General features: G+C 30.5%; 1 protein-coding gene across 2 annotated transcripts in view; it reads left to right on the top strand.

Moving 5' to 3' along the window:
• The window catches only part of LOC118181158 (tetratricopeptide repeat protein 39B-like), a 99,376-nt gene that overhangs the window by 50,763 nt on the left and 28,736 nt on the right, over positions 1-19,877 (top strand). For both annotated transcript variants that reach the window (XM_035350232.2, XM_035350234.2), the window contains 6 exons: positions 1,618-1,693; positions 8,175-8,295; positions 9,626-9,758; positions 11,380-11,479; positions 11,628-11,693; positions 18,479-18,590. In XM_035350232.2, the coding sequence (XP_035206123.1) occupies positions 1,618-1,693; positions 8,175-8,295; positions 9,626-9,758; positions 11,380-11,479; positions 11,628-11,693; positions 18,479-18,590 (608 nt within the window). The remainder of the gene's footprint in view (positions 1-1,617; positions 1,694-8,174; positions 8,296-9,625; positions 9,759-11,379; positions 11,480-11,627; positions 11,694-18,478; positions 18,591-19,877) is intronic.

Raw genomic sequence — 19,877 nt, 5'->3', positions numbered from 1 at the left:
ATTAGATTTATGAAAAATAAGGAATTTAAGTAAAACATTACTCTAATAAGGGATAAGCATATGTTAGCAATGCTCAATTTGTAAATTAAAGCATCTTTTCTTGATATCTGATATTTTTTAGTTATGATTATTTAGGCAAATTTTGTTAATCTGCTGCAGATAATCTATAATATGAAAGACTTCCTTCTTAAAGAACAAATTGTTATTTAGATAGTAATTTATCAGAAACAACTTTATAACATATATTTATTTTGCAGTTTTAAAAATAAATACTAGATTTTTAGCTTAAATAAATAAATCAGTAGTTGAGGTAAAAAGGCACAATGCAGCTTTACGTGAATATAGACCTTTTAACATTTATTCATTGAACAAAATCACCTTTGTTGATATTGGTGAATATAAAAGCTAACATTTACTAATTGATATAGTTTATTCTGTTAAGAATTTTAATTAATATACTTACTAAAAGAGCATTCTTTTCAAAAATTAAGTATACCTTATACCGGGATTTTTCAAACATTTTTCTTTTATCTCTGCCTATGATCAGATGAAGTTTTCCACAACCCCAGCATTAATTATAATTTGTTACTTAAAAATATTCCCTTCAAGGCTGTTGCCAGCCTCTCTGTTTGTGATCCTAACTCTTGTCATCATCACTGCAAAGCAATTGTTTTCTTCTTATCATTTGAGACTGTATGTTCAAGTCAACCTTCATTCATGTGGTTTTTGTGAAGCAAAACACACTAAATGGAACTGAAGTGAGGGAAAGAAATTAAGCAGAGTTGACCTTTTTTTCCACAGCTGTTATTTCCATGTTTATGAGTCAAATTGTACTGCATAAAATAACCCTGAAATTTCTGTTTTAAAGTCCAGTGTCCTAGTGTATTAATAATGAGGTTTCTAGGACTTGATAAAAAAAAGGAAGCATCCTTTTAAAAATTAACTATGTATCTTATCCATACTAAAGGATAGTAAAATAGTTTTGAAGAATTTTTCAATGTGCAAAATCATAACATTATTTTGATGTACTATAATGCTTTTATAAAAGTACCACTCTATGAGCAATTACTTATTACTATTATTTTTTTAACCCTGTGACCTGTATTAATTTTTATATTAATGCATGCCTTGATTTTTGCAACTTTTTAGATAAGAATTAATAATTTAAAGCAATTTCAATAGAATAATTAGCAAAATAACGAGGTGCTTCAAAATGAGATTTTTATATTGTTCAAAAATTCTGCATGACATTCATATTTCCATTAATATATTTTTTAATTAAGTAAAATTAGCAACACAAAACAATAAAATGTGTTTGCAGATCTAAGATTTATCTTATTTGTATTAAAATTAAATTTTAGACATTAATGGATTTTTACAAAATCTTCTAGTCAAAATATTATTTTTTAAATTTTTGTTTCATTTCAGATTATTTAAACTGTATTACGTGATAAGCTATTAATTTGTAAATATTTTATCCCTTCTTATTAAAATAAGTAACTCTTAAAAGTATTAAGTACTCTTTGAAAGGAGTGAATTTATTATTGAATTTTTAAATGTATTTTGCATTACATACATACATGTGTATATATATTTATGTATACATTTTCCTTATAGGTCACATGTCAGTACATACCATGCACTTGGCAAAGGTACTATGCTGTTCATGCAAGCACTTTTGACGATGGAAAGTGTATGTAACTATTATTTTAGGGTACTTATATATTAATGCAACCACCTTTGTGCAATTTGGCAATTTTTTACAGATGAAAGGTTAAAAGTTACTTATCAGGCGTGATTCTCACATCCATTTAAAAAAAAATTTTTTTTAGAAAGCTTCCCAAACTGTAAATATTTATCTCATGATACATTAAAAAAATAAAACAGTTACATTCTTCTTCAAATCTTTTGGTAATTGTTTTTGTGCTATTCTTCTCCTAAAGTACAGTGATCTGTTTTCACTTAAAATAACATCAGAAAATTGCTGGAACTCGATTTCTTGCAATCCTTGGCGTCTGTGTAGGACAGTGGTGTCCAACCTTTGACCTCTTGTGAGCACATTTTGGTCTTTGAGCACATTTCCAAAACATCAGTATTTTTGTTAAACATATTTCCAATATTATGTGTGATACATCTTAAATATTAATTTCGGCAAATGGTTTTGAGATGAATAATAATATTGGTTGAACTTTATGGTAATCAGAGAAGCAGAGTTCAAAATTATTTTTCGGTGCATTTAGGTTTTCCGAGTATTTCTCTGTTTCAGTTGCCTTGTGGTTATTAATATGGCTTGATAAATTCCGAAAATGAGTGAATTTTTTTTCTTTCATCTGATTTATCCACAAATGTTTCTTTATCCGAAAAGCAGTTATAGTCCCAGTCAATTGAAAAAGGGATTTTTCGTTTCCCTGGAGATCTTCATTCAGTTTAGCTGTCATATCCATGAGAAAATACAGATCGGATAACCAATTATTATCTCCAATTCTTTATAATTTTCGTTTCCAGATTCCAAAAACTGCTTTACTAGTAAAAGAAGTTCTACAAATCGTTGAAGTACTTTTCTCCTGCTGAGCCATCTAACATTGGAATGAAGCAATAAGATTCCATATTCACTATAAATTTTATCAGTCAGCAATCAATTATTTTATAATGTCTTGCAAGATATCTCTTATGAATATAAATGCTTACTATATTTTAACAATTAAGAAATATAAAAAAATGGTTATTTTTTAAAAAATTTTTTCCATAGTACCTAATTGGGCTGGCGAGCACATACAAAACGATCAGCGAGCACAAGGTTGGGCACCACTGGTCTAGGAACTGCATTTCCTCATTGTTCCCTTTAGAAAAATTTTAATAAAATTCTGTATTCTTGCGAAAACTTTAATAAAATTCTGTATTCTTGCAAAAATTTTAACTGCAGTTTCTTTCATTGCTTTCAAATTCTGCAAGTTCATATTTTAAAACTAATTTAAAGGCAAAAAATTTCACAATTTGTTTATAAAAAGTGTTGGAGTTTGGAATATAACAAAAAAGAATGCATACAAAAATAGCGATGTTGCTTGGCTGAAGGATTGTTATAAGCACAGTTGCAGGAAAAATGGTTTATGTGTGTGGTTACCAGTTTTGGGCACATTCTGAAAACATCTACTAAGGTGGTTCTGTATATATGTAAGTACCTATTTTTTTGTCAATAAAATAAGTATTATTAATTCAATAAATATTACTGTGCCTTTGTTTTATTTAAACTAATGGGTATAGTTTTACTGTTTTTATGATTTGAGGTTTTTGGAGAAAGGGGTATGTTTATTATTTTATTTATGATAATGTGTTCTTTGATTATCCATTCTTCTGGTTTCAGTAGAATTGTTGTGTATATTTAACATATTTTATGGTCATTATAATAGCCATAGTGTTCCCTGTTTGAAACATGGAGATGTCCACTTTATAGGCTGTGGCTTTTTCCCCGTTTCCCAAGCTGAAAGAGTGAGAAGTATCATGTGTGATGCCTCTGAAGGCTTATCTACTTCAAAGTTCATTATATTAAGGATCCAATTTCTTTTGTCCTTCCCTTTTAATTTTTGCAGTTTCAAAATTTGGAATGATAGCATTCGCAAATCATAAGCAGAGCCTTACTTTGCTCTGAAATATTCCATATTTTTGCTAGATTTCTTGGAAATATTTTGCTTCATTTTATAGCAATATGCCACAGCAGAAAATAAGACTGAGTGAAGATGAAATATAGAAGCTTTGTCAAGAGTTTATGAAGTGCTAAATTATCTAACATCTCGAAAAGAATATTAATACTAGGTACTGAAGACAGCAACTATGTATGTTTTATCTTTCCCATTCTTTTAAAAATTGTATACACCACACAATTTATCCCTTCTGAAAGTTTTTTGCTATAAAAAATTGCCATAATCTTGCTAATATAGTTAAACACTTTCTCTTATTAAAGCTGTGAAATTAGTTAAGAAACAAACAAAGAGATAAAGAGAATTCTGGAATAATTGTGCTGCTTTCTAGTGTGTACTATTAAATGAGTTAATATTTTAGTGAATTAAATTCATTTTATTATTAATAACTGAAAAATAATAGTATTTGTTAATTTTCAAGAAGCTATGTAAATGTTCCTTGTACAAATATTCCTCTGTTTTCTAATTTTTAAAATTAAAGTATATTATCACTGAGTAGACTTACTTAGAATCAGTTACACCTTTGAATTTTTCTTCCATTGAAAAAAACATACAGCAGTTTGATCAATAATCCCTACATTTCCCTTCTGCTTATGAAATAAATGTACTCTTCGAAGCGTGAAACAAACTACTTACAAGAGCCATCATTACAAATAGCAAGGGGCTTCCTGAAAGAGGGAAAGCATTCAGTGCAAGAAATCCCACACCCCACATCTTTGTAAGGATCTTGCAGATATTTAAGACCCAATCCCAAAAGGTTAACTGCATGTGACAATAGCCAACTTAAGCATATGCTTACCACACACATATTTGACTGTGTGTGGACTTACTTTACTTTGCTTTAATCATCATTATCATCATTTTGCTGAAACAGTTAACACTAACTATAGAAATATAAATACCACCTATGTAGATTTTTGGGTACTTGTTAACAGATAGGAAGTGGATAACTTTGGTCATAATCTGATACAATTAGTTTTTCTTTATTTCAAGTGAAAAATGTTTGGAAATCAGCAGCAGAATACCAAAGCAGGTCGTTTTGATGCCGACGGTTCGACGCCATATTTTTTTTCGTATTTTTATTTATTTTTAGAATAAATATGAAGTAACATAAATAAGTAATATGACTGATTTTTATTTATTGCATTAGCGATTGTTTGCTTGCATATTTGAAATAAATATATGTGCGTATATGTGTGAAAGTGTTCTACATTTTTGTTTGTGTCCCAGATTAGTGAGAAACCCCCTCGCCAACATCAAGGCCCCGGGACATAAGGGAGGGTTTTTTTTTATTTATTTATTTCATAAACAGCATCAAAAAGGCAAAATACACAAATGGTAAATAAACATATGGTTACAAAGTAGTTATATTATATTGCAGACAAATATAATTACAGATAAATAAGATTAGAGATAAATAAGATTACATCACAGAACTGTTATTATACTAATCCATTGCAAAGTTATGCGCCACACCTTTCAGGTATTCCATTATTTCTCGATTTTCAAAATCTTCAACCATGACTTAAATTCTCATATCAGCTCGCAGATACCTATTCTGCTTGTATGGCGGTTCATCTCCACATACAAATTGTTCATAACATTGATCAATTGATTTTTGAATACGCCTGAGATCATCTATGAATTCCCATAATGTGGGGTGTTAAACTTCAAATGATGATGACACCAAATTTATTTGAATGTTGAAGCAAACTTATTCTAAAAATAAATAAAAATACCAAAAGTATGGCGTCAAACAAAAGGAAAAAAAGTATGATGTCGAACTGACCCTGCGTCGAAACGACCTCATGTCAAATTGACCACGCGTCGAACCATTGGCATCGAACTGACCTGTACCAGCAGAATATGGCCAATGTTATTTTTTCTTTCTGAGAACAATTTTTCATCAGTCTTTGTGATTAAATCTTCACTACCTATTTTTTTTTTTTTTTTATTTTCATGATTCTGCATCTTGTAGACAAATATTTCTCTCAAATAATTGTTCTAGTATATAACAGAAGTATTAGCCATGTTGAGTTGTTCTATGAAATTTTTTTAATCTGTTGGCAGCAACAAATGGCTGTCTACTCGCTGCAAAGCAGTTGCTGACTTGCGTTCCCACTGTTTCCATATCTTTCGAAAATCACCATGCTCTCTTCGGTTGATTAAAATAAAATTTTATTTCATACAAATTGCAACATTAACAGTTACAATTATGCTCATGAAAAAACTAATAACATCACTTTCTTTGCTTGGTAGATTTCATAATCGAACTAGAAAGAGCTCCCCAAATTCGGAGTAGCATAGCTATGTTTCAGGAGGATAACAATGATGGAAGCATACCATTGAAGAGTGACTTAATGTGCTTTCTCAGAATAGATCATTGGTCATAAGAACATTGCTCTTTCATTGTAGAACAGTTTATTCACTGTAGCAGGTTGCTGATAACAAGCAGTTGTCTTTTGCATGGGTTGCCTTTTGCATTGTCTCTGCACTTAGTCGATAAAACTTATTCCCAACAATAACCACACACATAAAAAATTACCATTGAGTGTTCAATTTTAAATCTCTGAAGGTGGTAATACAACAGGAAGTTGCTGCTATTACATTCAAAATGACTCTCAAAGTCAGACAAATATTGAGAAAGGCTCAACTAGTGCATAAACAATGGAAGCCACCACTTGTGTGATGTTTTGTTTAAAACAAAACAAAAAAATTGATGCAAAATGAAATTGTGTGTACTTTCAAGGAATAAAAAGAAAGTTTTCATGTCTTATTTGGTTAGGATTTTATTAGCTTCCCAAACTGAAGAGAGTGTTTTTTTTTTTTTTTTTTTTTTTTTTTCTCCTGTGCCGTGTATAAACTCCGGGGGGAAAAAAGCTCTATTCTTAAAAGTTAGGCTTATAGGCATTCATAAAACTTAGTAACTGGACATCTGGTTCATGAAAAAAGGAGAGTGGTATAGCTCCTGTTCATCAAGAAACGTGGAGCACCAAAAGGCAGATGGCTGACTTCACATACTAGTTTTAGCTGGGCGAAAAGGAATGGCCTTCACACCTAGGGTAGCCCTGCCAGGAGAAACTCTAGATGTACTTCGCCCATTCTGCCCATTGTCACCCCCTGACCATGTTGAGGCAACTAGTGCCCGGCTGAAATAACCTTCTTTGAATAATGTAATATACAACCGTTGAATTTGAGACATAAAGCTAAACTGGAAAAATACTTTTATAAATAACTCATAACTGTACCTCTGTACTTCTTCATGATTGGGTTTCTAATCAAAGATTGAAAGGAAACAGCTTTTTTTTTCTTGGCTTATTTCATGGATTTAATAGCTACAACTGTTAAGAGATAATCCCTGAAACTTACTTTCAACCCTTTGGAAGGACTGGCATCTATTTTTACACAGGCCTAAACTCTTATAGCAACAGAAAAAAGAAAAGGGATTTACCATATTTTTTCGGCAGATTGGCATTGGAAACTTTAAATGGGCCTTTAGATTTTCACTGACAGCAGTAAAAATGAACGTGGGAATTGTATTAGTGGAGTCTTAATCAGAACACCTGTGAATAGTTTTAATTTAATAATTTTAAAACTAGAAACTCTGATCACTGTTCTGTTTTTTATTCTGAGCTTATAGCAATTGAAGCTGCATACACTTGCACTGCCAACAAGATATCTGCATTTTGACTGACAATTGCAGTTCTCCCCAGCGTCTGCAAAATTGGCCTCATAATGGTGATTAAGTCTTCACTTTCTGTTTTGGCTTTATTGCAGAAACTCTCTTCCCATCATGATGTGCATCTGTGATGGATATCTTCATATATTGGCCTCAGTGGTAATGAAATGGCTGATGCCCTGACTAAGGAAGGTACTTTAATGTTTCTGACCACTTGCACCCTGACCTTATTAGAGATCTGCTCAAGAGTTAAAACTACTGATGCCTCTTCCTGGGATTTTCCTTTGGCTTATAATTGGTACTTTGACAAACAGTCAGGAGGTGCTATTGCTTTTGCGGGTAATTGTGTTCAGCAGACTTTAGGAATAGGGAACTCTATATGAATCATATGCTTAAGTACTCAGTGCAAATCGCTAAATTTATAATGAAATTTAAAGGTAACTGTAATCACAATATGAAAAGATTGCAACAAATAAAGATCAAAGTTAAATATTCCAACTCTACTATTTTTGCCATACATTTTTTTTTCTTATGTGCCATCAACTATGTGTGAATGTATTATGTATGAGTTATTATCAAAAATAATTATTGTATTATTAAATATAGAAATTCTGTCATAATTATTAATGTATCAAAGTAAATTGTCGGAGAGTTTTAGTAAATAAAATAAAATATTTTATAATATTTAAAATATTGTTTAATGGTCTGCAATCAATATTTCCCTGCAAAACCTTTAAAAAAAGCTCTGCTTTCTGTTAGGTTTCATGTTTTTCTAATATAAATTTTCTGAATATTTTCAGAAAGAAATAGAAAAAGCTGCAGAAGCTCTTCGGCAAGCAGTGGACGTTTGCCAGCGAAAACGGAAAAAGCATACTGTGTCAAAAATGATACGTCGACCTGATTACAATTTATATTCTGAAGGTAATTATTTTACATTGATTAGAAGTTACTTATTTGGAGATAAATTTAAAATAAATTTTCTTTCTTATTTCAAAGATGTTTCTTAAGAATTAATTCTGTCATGAAACACATGAAAATCACTTACAGTTTGTAAAAACTGAATATAAAACAGAATAAATTACTCATTCACATTACTTCTCACATGTTGTATATGAATTTATGAAATGATGTGCAGCATATTCATCTAAGAAAGGTATGAATGATATATTTTGTTTTAATTAATAAAAGGAGCTTTGTGCTTTGGTCTGTTATGTGGCTTTATCTTGAATATTTTATTATTTCATCTAATTTTCGCAATATATTAAGATAATATCTTTGAGTTGTGCATATGGAAAAATAATTGATTGAGTGATATTTATTGACTATAATACACATCATGTATTATAGTCAATTATGTTGTATAGGACCAAACAACTGACTGACATGTATTTCAAAGGCTTAAAAAGCTGTGTTTTTGTTAGTATATCTCCACTTTGGTAAAAAGAATGAATTGACATTTTATTCTCTGGTTGTGTATTTAAAAAAATTAACAGTGTAAATGGGAAAAAAAATTAAATTTGAATTTGTATGTCCAAACTAAAGGCATAGATCTGAATAATAAATTAATAAATTCTAGAAAAGTAAAAACTAATAACAAAAGAAAGTTTCAGAAGTAATGAAATGATATTCAATATCATAATATTAGCTATTATGATATTGAAAATGTGAAAGATTATCATCATGTATACTGAGAGTAAAATATTATTTAATCATCTTCCATCTTTTTCCTCCTTATTTAAAAATGTGAATACTAGCAGAATGCTTAAATACTGGATAAAGCTTATAAGCTTCGTAAGCTTGTCTATTTTATTCGTCTTATTTAATATTTCTCTTTATTGCTTTCTCTGAATAATAAAAAATTTGACATGGTTATTATTGCTTTAAAGTGACATCATATGTTGAAACTGCATATGAATTTCTGTTTTATATGAAAGGAAAAATAAGGCTTTGGGTTATTGTATATCAGGAGTGGCCATAGTGTGGCTTATGAAACGCAGCTCTTGCAGGCAAGTCTCATGGCTATTATGCAAATAAAATATGCATATGAAATAAGATAAAAATGATATAAATACTTGTGACTTTTCCAAAAATCTAGTTGCAGCTCTCGAACTTTCCTAAGTTCTAACATCTGGCTCTTACTAACATGAAGTTTGAACACCCCTGTTATATATAATGTGTAGTTACAGATTTAATTTGATATTGTCTCACATTCTAAGGTAATTAATTATATTATTACTTTTTGTTGTTTTAGAGGAAGTCCATGCAGAGTTATGTTATGCAGAATGCTTACTGTTAACTGCAATTTTGACTTTTGTTGAAGATCAAAGTTTAGTCAATTTTGTTCGTGGAAGTCTAAGAATAAGGACATGTTATCATTCATATAAGTGAGTATTAGCACCTGCATATCACATGATATATCCTAAAAGTTGGAATAATTTCGAATGGATGAAGATATTGTATTTCAGTAATTATTGTATTCCTTGATGCATAATTTCTCCTATTTTAAATGGATATCAGTTTAAAATAAAAGAAATATGTGTGTATGTCTGCATTTGCTGTTAAAATGGATTAAAATTAAATATTTGAGGTTTAAGGAACAAATCATATTGATAATAAAAAGATAGCTTTGATATATATTGTAATGGTCTGAATATAACACTACCTCTTATATAATATTAGTGAGTGTTTATTTATTTATTTTAAAGGCTTACACAGAAGCCAAGAAGTCACCCCCCCCATACATGAACTTTTACATATGTGCTAGAAGTACTATTTTATAGTCAAACTAGCATAATTTAAGGTAAGATGAGGTAAATATGTTTCTTTATAAAAAGTTAGGTTACAAATATAAAATGGATAGTTCAGTTTCACTTCTAAGTGGGTAAGCTTTATAGAACACACCTCTTGCCCAAAAAGCAATTTTTTTTTTTATATGGATGGATGACTGTGCACATTCCATGAACTGTGCTGTTGCACAAAAATAGGTCTTTGTATATTTTTTAGCTGAAAGCTTAGATAGAAATTAATAAAATATTTTAGACGTGAATATTTTTAACATAATATTACAAATTCCGAATATTATGAAAGTATATGACTTTCTAATATTATGGAAAAAAAAAATAAATTACACAAAACATTTCATTTAAAGGATTTTTCTCCCCTGTGCTCTATCTGATAATGTAAACAGTAAACTATATGATTTTTCAGTTTGTTCATTAAATGAAGATATGTAAAAAAAAGTCATTTCAACACTAAATTAAAAAAAGTCTAATTTGAATTTTTAAAAAATGGCTGGACCACATGATATTATCATCCACAAATACTGTGTGTACAAAATTTGAACTTGATAACTTAACAGGAAGTAGTTTAAAAATCAATGAGACTTTTGACCATAGCAACAAACACTATGAATAAGTGAAGCGAAAGCTTATAAGAATAACAATGTATTGTGCATATGTGATGTAATGAAATTTTCTGACGCTTTTATACTGCTTCATTTATACTTATCATAAAAAAGCTGCAAAATTTTCTTGATGACCCATTTATTTCTTCAGAAATTTTTATGCTTTCTAAGAGTGGTATTAAAATCTATAGCCTCATAAATTTACTCACATTATTTTTCCTCATTTGAATACTGCATAGCATATTTATATTATTCTGTTCTATTTTAAATTTTTCATGGTAAATTACCATGCTGAAATATGAAAATTTTACTCTCAGCAATTTATCACTCATACTGAAATTCTGTGGTGATATTGTCTGATTTTTTATGCATTCATTTCTCCTTGAAGAAGATTTCAAGTTAGCTTTAAAAGTATCGTAAAGTTCCTTATATAAATGTAATAATGACAGTCTTTGCTGCAGGAGACTAAATATATGTATGAAAATTTTTTATGCTTAAAATTGTTTGTAGAGAAAGTTCTGTAAGAAAGGAAATTTGGAGGAAATTGTGATATTTTTGTTTGAATATAAAGCTCAAATACTTGATTTTTTTTTTTCTTTTAGAGAATGTATGCATATTTTAGAGACAAGGAAGTGGGGCAATGAGTTACGTAAGAAGCACTTTGAAAGTGGTGTTCGAATGGGTGTTGGTGCCTTTAATCTGGTAATATTTTTAATAAAAAAAATTTTTCATTATTAAATTAAACCTTTGTTATAAAAAATTACCTGTATTTTTAATTACTGTGATGTTAAGGAATTTTTCCTTTTAATATGTTATAAAGCGATAATTTTAATTAATTTATATTTTTTAGATGATATCACAGTTGCCAACAAAAGTTTTGAAACTTCTAGAATTTATTGGGTTTTCTGGTAATCGAGTACGTATATTTCCTGCTTTATCTATTATCTCTTAATTTATGAATTTTTTATGCTTATTTATATATTTATCTTTAAGAGCCATTTCTGTGTGTTATTGTGTTTTCCCCCTACCCGTGCTTTTCTGTTTTTAGAAGGCATAAATCATTAGGTACTGAAAAAAATAATGGTAACAAATCTTTTAAAACATAGTTTCTCAACATTTTTAGTGTACTGTGGCTCATGCTCTTGCAACAATGGTATATTAAATGTCTTTTCAATGTGATGTATATATATACTAATGGAATACATGTTAAAAGTTTTAAGTATTCATTGCATTTATGCTGCACTTTATTTTAGATTAAAACTCATCAAAAACAAAATGCAGTTTCCTGCAATCACTTATGCACTGGTATGTCGTAGAGGCACACAAGGTACTTGTGGTTTAGATTTATTTGCATTAAGTTGTCTAGGAGAAAGAATTTCATCACCAAAATAACCTTAATCAGTGAGAATATTGTTGTTGATAATGTATCACTGTACTGTTCTCCCATGTGTTTCTCCCACATGGGAGAATAGTAATCCCGACTACTAAAAACCCGACTATCTGTCATTCAACTAACTAGAAATGTCAAGTAACTAGAATAGTTTAGAATTTTATAAACCCTGAAAATTTAATGAATGAGAGGTTTAGAGCGGCATTATAGAGCTTGTAATACTAATAGTGTGTATCGTCACCAAAAAATGTGATTTAGTACCAATGATGGATAAGTATGATGTCACAATACAATCATTATAAGAAGTTCATTTTTTTTTATAAACATACTACACAGTATTTAAAAATTTAATGAATGCATCCAGTCATTTCAAACAATACATCAATTTTGGTAAACCAGAGAGTAAAAGTGTCCATAACATATAATTTAATTAACATTCATGCATTGTGTGATTAAAGAAAATTTTCATTATAACCTAGGAAATAGGTATATATAAATTAAGTATATATATACTAATATAGGTTTATATAAATTAAGCTATTAGAAAAACAGATTTATTTAGTTAAGTAAACATATATTATTTATTTAGTAAGAAAGAGCAAAATAGATTTTACAAAATCTGTTTTGTAGGTGGTTGACTAAGTAATAGTAAACAGATAACATACCTTTTGACATACATTAATAAGTGGACCCCACTTCAAAGAGAATTTTTTCATACTCATATTAATTACATGAAACCTAACTCTGAAAATACAACATTAATTAATATCTAGTGAAAACTATGAAGACCATTGACACCAGGGAGAATTTCAACAAAAATTTCAATCACAGGATTAATCATTAGCTACCCGATATCACTGGAATTATTTGAATAAGATCAAGATTTTAGAAGACATAATTTTTTGCAACCACATATTATTTCAAGAATTATATAAGATAGTCTCCATAAGCTGCAAAAAAATTATAGGCAATAGCCAATTTCAAAATATAAATTTTTATTTTTAAACTGGTTATACCATGTGATGATGAAGAAGTTTCAGCATTCATTTAACTATTCACTATTTTGCAACTAATTATACAAGATCTTGATTTTACTAAATGGGTACTAATGTAAGTGTTACTAGTTCGGAAATGTGCACAACTTTTTTTAACTCCACTGAAGACATCTATGCATGAATCAGCTGACTAAATCTATAAAGATAAAAGGAAAGTAGTTAATATGGAATTAGGTGAGATTTCTCCTTCCTTCCAGTGGATCTTTAGAAGCCGTGTTTCCTATTGCCATTCTTATTACAATGGCCACTTCCATCCTCTTTTTCTGCCTTGCTGACCATGTAAAAGATGGAACCTTCTCTTTTCACTTCACAGCTTCAAATGTCTCGCTGGCGCTCTTCTTCTGCTCGGCAAGTATTTTACTTTTCTTGAGAAGGAATTCCTCATTTCCCATCCAGCAAACCAAAAGGGTTGCAAACCACCAACAACATTAGTGGTGCCTCTTAGGGAAGTGTTGACAGAGGAAACAGAAATTAAATATAAGTTTTTCTATAGAAGTTAATAAAGATTTATCATTTTCAAAATTATGTAAATCAGTTAGAGCTCTAATTGAAACTTTTAATAACCACTTTAAACAAAACTAATTGGTTACAAGAATTAAATATTAAATTTGCTAGCAAGTTACACAACATTTTGGTTTAATGTAAACTCAATTAATTCTTGATAAGCCGGTTTATTTTATTTATTTATTTTGTAGAGAAGGATGTAAGTTCTCATGAGAAAAAATTATTAATATTTGGCATATCAGAATTATAGTATCTGGACATCCAAAAAAAAAAAAAAAAAAACCCCAGCATACTTGACTTTGAAAGCAGGTAAACAGTGGTTGTATAATGGAAAACATTATGTTAAGCCATTCAAGTTCTTTGTATGCTATATCTATATCTCTTTATTATCTAACTAAATAAACAGTGATGTGTTCATTGTAAACTTCTGCCAAAATGATTGGCGATATCTTCACTAACTTTCACATTTGGGGAGATTCCATAATCAGATCAGATGTTTTATGTTCATGTTTAAGGCCTGCAAATTACATCAATTTTATTTCTTAAATGCCTTTCCTTTCTCAAAATCATGTATAATTTTAAATCTAGGCTTTTGATATTTGAGTTGATGACAAATGAGATGATTATTTTTATGATTTTAGAGCTGACATTTTCCCCATTCATTTGGCTTTTGTAATGTGAATTCCGTTTTCTATATGCACAGCTATCTGGAATTTTAATGTATCTAGAATTCTACATTTCCCAAGCTTTCCAGGTAGTTAAGCTTTTACTGTATATACAGTCAAAAGTCGTTAATTCAGACACCTATAATCCAGAATGATCTATAATCCGGACTTCAAAGCTAAAAACTTTCTGCGCATGCGCCGCGTTGACACATGCGCATAGGCGTTTATGCGTGCGCATAAGACCTTTAGGACTGCACATATGTGTGTGCGCAAGTGCAGAATACGTTTTCGCGTGCGCGTTTAATGTATAACAGACGGTATAAGCTAAAATTATCTAATTATCTATTTCAATTAATGTTGATGATTGCGTTGTTCCTTAATCTTCGAATTGGATGCGGCTTATTATTTTTTGCAGACTGTATGAGCAATTTTATAAAAGTAAACTTGAACTTTCGATTATGTCAAATAGAATTTCTGATGCTGGAGCTCCCAAAGGATCTGCAAAACGAAAATATGTTTCGACGTCCGTCAAACAAAAAGTGGAATTGCTGCAAAAAATGGATAAAGACATGAAGAAGGTGACAGAGAGGTTAGTGAAAACGAAAAAATTTTGATTGACAAGTTAGTCGGTATTCTCGGCACATCAATTACGGGACTTGAACAGCGGAATTTTGTAACTGAACAAAAAATTATGTCTGTTTATAGAATTAAAGAGAAAGTATTATCACATAAAACGAAGCAACTTAAACAACTTACATTGAGAGAAATGTTTAATAAAGTAAACAAATAAATACAGTCAAAAGTCGTTAATCCGGACTCGTCGGGACTTCGGCGATTCCGGATTATCGATTTTTCCGGATTATAGATCATCAGTTTAAATCTCGTTAGATGGCATGCAGAAATTCTAAAATTAAAAATATGAAACCGTAATTTATGAAATAAAGAACAATTATGATCTAAAGGGTATCAAAATTTGCAAAAAGAAAAAGCTTAATATTTATTTGTTTACTTTATTAAACATTTCTTTCAATGTAAGTTGTTTAAGTTTTGCTTCGTTTCATGTGATAATACTTTCTCTTTAATTCTATTAAACAGACATAATTTCTTGTTCAGTTACAAAGTTCCGCCGTTCAAGTCCTATAATTGCTGTGTCAAGAACACCGACTAATTTGTCAATCGAAATTTTTTTGTTTTCAATAACCTCTGTCACTTTTCTTCGCTATCGGAAGCGAATTATAATGACGAGGAACTTGTTTTAAATCATATCAAAGACGGAGCATATCGAGATGAAATACTACATTTGGTAAGGAATTATAAGCCAAATAAAATAAAAACATCTGCGCTGAAGATAATGATAGTGCTGACAAATCAACTTCCAATTCATTAGGAGCCCGCCGCCGAGCAGCGTGAAATTGATAAACAGATTTCGGATTTCAAAACATACTTTCGCTTTAGATCCTTTACATATTAACAAATATATATCGGAAATTCTATTTGATATAATCGAAAGTTTAAGCTTACTTTTATAAAATTGCTCTTACAGTCTGCAAAAAATAATAAGCCGGATGCAATTCGAAAATTAAGGAACAATGCAATCATCAACATTAACTGAAATAGATAATTAGATAATTTTAGCTTATACGTCCATTATACATAAAATGCGCACGCGAAAACGTATTCTGCACTTGCGCACACTCATATGCGCAGTCGTAAAAGGTCTTACGCGCACGCGTGAACGACTCTGCGCATGTGTCAACGTGGCGCATGCGCAGATAGTTTTTAGTTTTGATGTCCGGATTATAGATCATTCCGAATTATGGGTGTCCGAATTAACGACTTTTGACGGTATTAAGCTTTTTTTTTTTTTTTTTTTTTTTGTTTTTTTTTGTTGTTGTAAATTTTGATACCCTTTAGATCATTGTTCTTTATTTCATAAATTACAGTTTCATATTTTTAATTTTAGAATTTCTGCATGCCATCTTACGAGATTTAAACTGATGATCTATAATCCGGAATCGCCGAAGTCCCGACGAGTCCGGATTAACGACTTTTGACTGTACAAGGTGTAAAAAAAGTTCTTTTAGAGTGAATGCCATCATAGGATGTGCATATGTAGTGGACAAATAATGAAGCACAGAAATGATATCTTTCTAACATGTTTGCGCATTTGTACTAAAATAAGCATTTTAGGTTTCTGTTAGTAACACTCTTGCATGCAAAGATTTAGTAATGGCTGTAAAATAGAGCAGTGAAGAAATTTAAAGTTCTGTTTCAAGCGTGGTAAATCTGCAAAAGAAAATCATGAAATGCTGAAACAAGCTTACAGTGATAAGCCATATATTTAAAGTGTTTTTATGAAGGTTTCAATGCTTTTTGTTTAAATGCTATACCATTCATGATATTGCTCAAAATTGTAGGGCTTTGTGTAATGCTGAAAGAATTAAAAAAGGGCAGTGATGTTAGCAGTGAATCATTGTCTTACAGTGTAAATAATATCAAAAAAATAGGGTATAAGTGTTGAGAGTGTTCATTTTGTACTGACAGATAATTTGCACAAACAGAAGGTTTGCAATTTTCTAATACCTCATCATGTTACAAAATATCATGTGCATGTTCATACGGATGCTTGTGGAGACAAAACGTGATGTACTACCCTCAGCCTAAAAGGTAAGGCATGGAAAAGCCCTAATCCCAATTCATCAAGCACAAGGGGAAGAAGATTCAATGTGAAAAATAATGTTTATTTCCCAGGATATTATTGATATTTCACATTTACAAAGATGTTCTGTCAAATTTGTTGCAAAGTATCCTGTACATCCAGAATACTCCAAGATAAGCTTTTGATTCCTTCACTGTGATAATGCTTGGCTATATAAAGCCCTTATTATAGAGCAGTTATGACTTGTAAATGAGTGGTAGCCTTTGATCATCCATGAAACTCACCAAATTTTGCAGCAGCACTCTTCTTTCTTTTTCTGGGTTTGAAAAGATACAGAAAAAAAAAAAAAAAAGTATTTTTGGGTATCGCAGACATTTAAAGTCATATGATGAAGTCTCATCAATGATTTAAATTGATGATTTCAGTGATTCTCATCAGTGATTAAATTAAATTATTTTCTTGCAAAATACATATTTTTATTCTTTTTATAGTTATGGGTCTCTTGGAATGTTGTCAATTTTAATACTTTCTTGACATCTCAGAAATGTTTAAATCCATGCACAAAATTATGTATAGTTTATATACTTTCTGAGAATTTGCATAAGTCTCTGCTTAGGTATCATCAAACGTTTTTGCAAATTTCAGTTTATATACTTTCTGAGAATTTGCATAAGTCTCTGCTTAGGTATCATCAAACGTTTTTGGAAATTTCAGGCATATTCTCTGCTTCTGTGTCATGGTAAATGTATTGACAAGACACTTCATGATCCATGTACAAAGCAGAAAAGTTCTGCTATATATTTTTCACTCTGAATTTATGGCACCAATTTTTGATACTTTTCGATCACACCTCATTTTTTTGTCAGAGTGGGCTTGGCACACAGATATAACTGTAGTAACAAGATTTGATACCAGTGAAGAACAGTAGGATTTCTTGCACCTTATTTGTTGTTGAACCTTATCTAGTAGAAATAAAATGACATTATTTCATACAAGGAATTAAAGTTATGATTGGAAGAATTTTGAGCAGTGAAAAGGTTATGTGATGCAGAGTCGTAGCTAGGGTTTTCAGCACCCAGGGACAACTGAAGATTCCGCGCCCCCTACTGCTTGCCAAGGATCGAAAACATTTAATTCTAAAATGTCGTAACATCAGTTTGGCGCCCCTTGGATTCTGTGCCCGGGGACAGATGCCCCCCTTGCCCCCCTCTAGCTATGCCCCTGATGTGATGACATTTTTGGCTTATCTGATACCAAAAATAGAAAATAAACAGGCATGTTTGGAATGGCTGATGATGTATTGAAACTTTATTTGAATTTTACAACTATTTGTTTTTGGTATCTTCTTGAAAACAGCCTTAGTTCATATATAACTAGAAACCTTAGTTCATATATAACTAGAAACCTTAGTTCTCATATATTTTGCAGCAACTTGGATTAAAAGAACTTGATGATGGATATGCTATAAAAGAGAGTTTGCGTTCGCCACTTTGTGCCCTAATTCTAGTGACATTCCACACTTTAGTTACTTATATTTTTGGTAAGTTTCTAATTTATTTTTTGTTGAATTTCTTACATGATTAAATGCATCACTATAATATTTTTCTCATGCTTGTATTAAAAGTGTATTGATAATTTGAAAATCCATTATTTTTTACACTCTCATTTTTAAGTAGTGTTAGGTTATTGGACATCAGGATTATCTTGCTGCTAAGATATAATTTACAACTTTCATAATATATGAGGGGAAGTAAAAATGGTTTTATTATTAAAATTCACTTTCCGTTATTTGAGATGAGGTATATAATATTTTGTACTGCTTGTAAGTTGCAATGTGTTACAGTAGTAATGTATTCATACTAATCTCTTTTATTAATATGAACGGCGTAAAATTTTATGTGTTGTTTAGTGACTGCAGTAAATGAAACATGTGTATGTTGATTATTCAGAAAATGTTTAGATTGCAGTTGCTATAGGTGTAAAGTAAAAGTCATTTTCTTTTATTAGATGGAGTGGGCAAAATTTTATTTACTTATTACCTTGTGTTATATCTGATGTTGATTATTAAACATAAAACCTGCTGTCTTTGGCACACTAAAAATAAAATAAAAAGAAATTAGTATTTTCTTTAACGAAGGATATCAGCAACATAAATTATTCATGATGTAAGGGTATGTACATCATTTAATTTTGCATAATAATTTTAGCTCTTCTGGTTCATTGTGGGGGGGGGGGGATAAACAAAGGTCTTGTGGAATCTTGCATTTTCCAAGAAACTAAATTCCATTGATGATGTATGAACTTTATGTATGCTCTGACACTACCTATACATTGCATCTGTAATTGATCTTTGTCCATAATCATATGTAAATTTCATTTATGTTGTAATTTATAATAGCTTTATTTATTTGACGTAAATTTTAATTTAATTGCCAAATATATGCTTGCAGCTGTGGTTACAAAGTAAAATTTGCCAACAGAGTAATCAGTAGAAATGGAAATACAATAGTGCCTTCATATTCAGATGTAGTGGTATCTCAGTTAACTCTGATAGTGTCTCTGCTTCCTGAGAAAAAATAAACAAAAGCACAATGCAACTCCATTTCAGAGTTTTTTTTTTTTTTTTAAATAAATAAGCAAAGCTTCTTTATAGGTATAGCTTGAAATCTAAAATTAGGTATTGAATTTACTTTCACAAAGGATCCATCAGTGTTAATTATCTTTGAGAAAAGATCAGCTTCTGTCTGCAAAAAAAATTTGATGCCAAGCATCCTTTAATAATTGGGGGGGTGGGCAGAAACTTTCATATAATCTTTCATGCTATAGG

Source organism: Stegodyphus dumicola, chromosome 4, assembly GCF_044657685.1.
Source record: "Stegodyphus dumicola isolate Sdum_Otavi_A_Nest chromosome 4, ASM4465768v1".
Classification (NCBI taxonomy): Eukaryota; Metazoa; Arthropoda; class Arachnida; order Araneae; family Eresidae; genus Stegodyphus; species Stegodyphus dumicola.
Note: the sequence above shows the minus strand (reverse complement) of the source record. Positions and strands in the feature narration are given on the sequence as shown.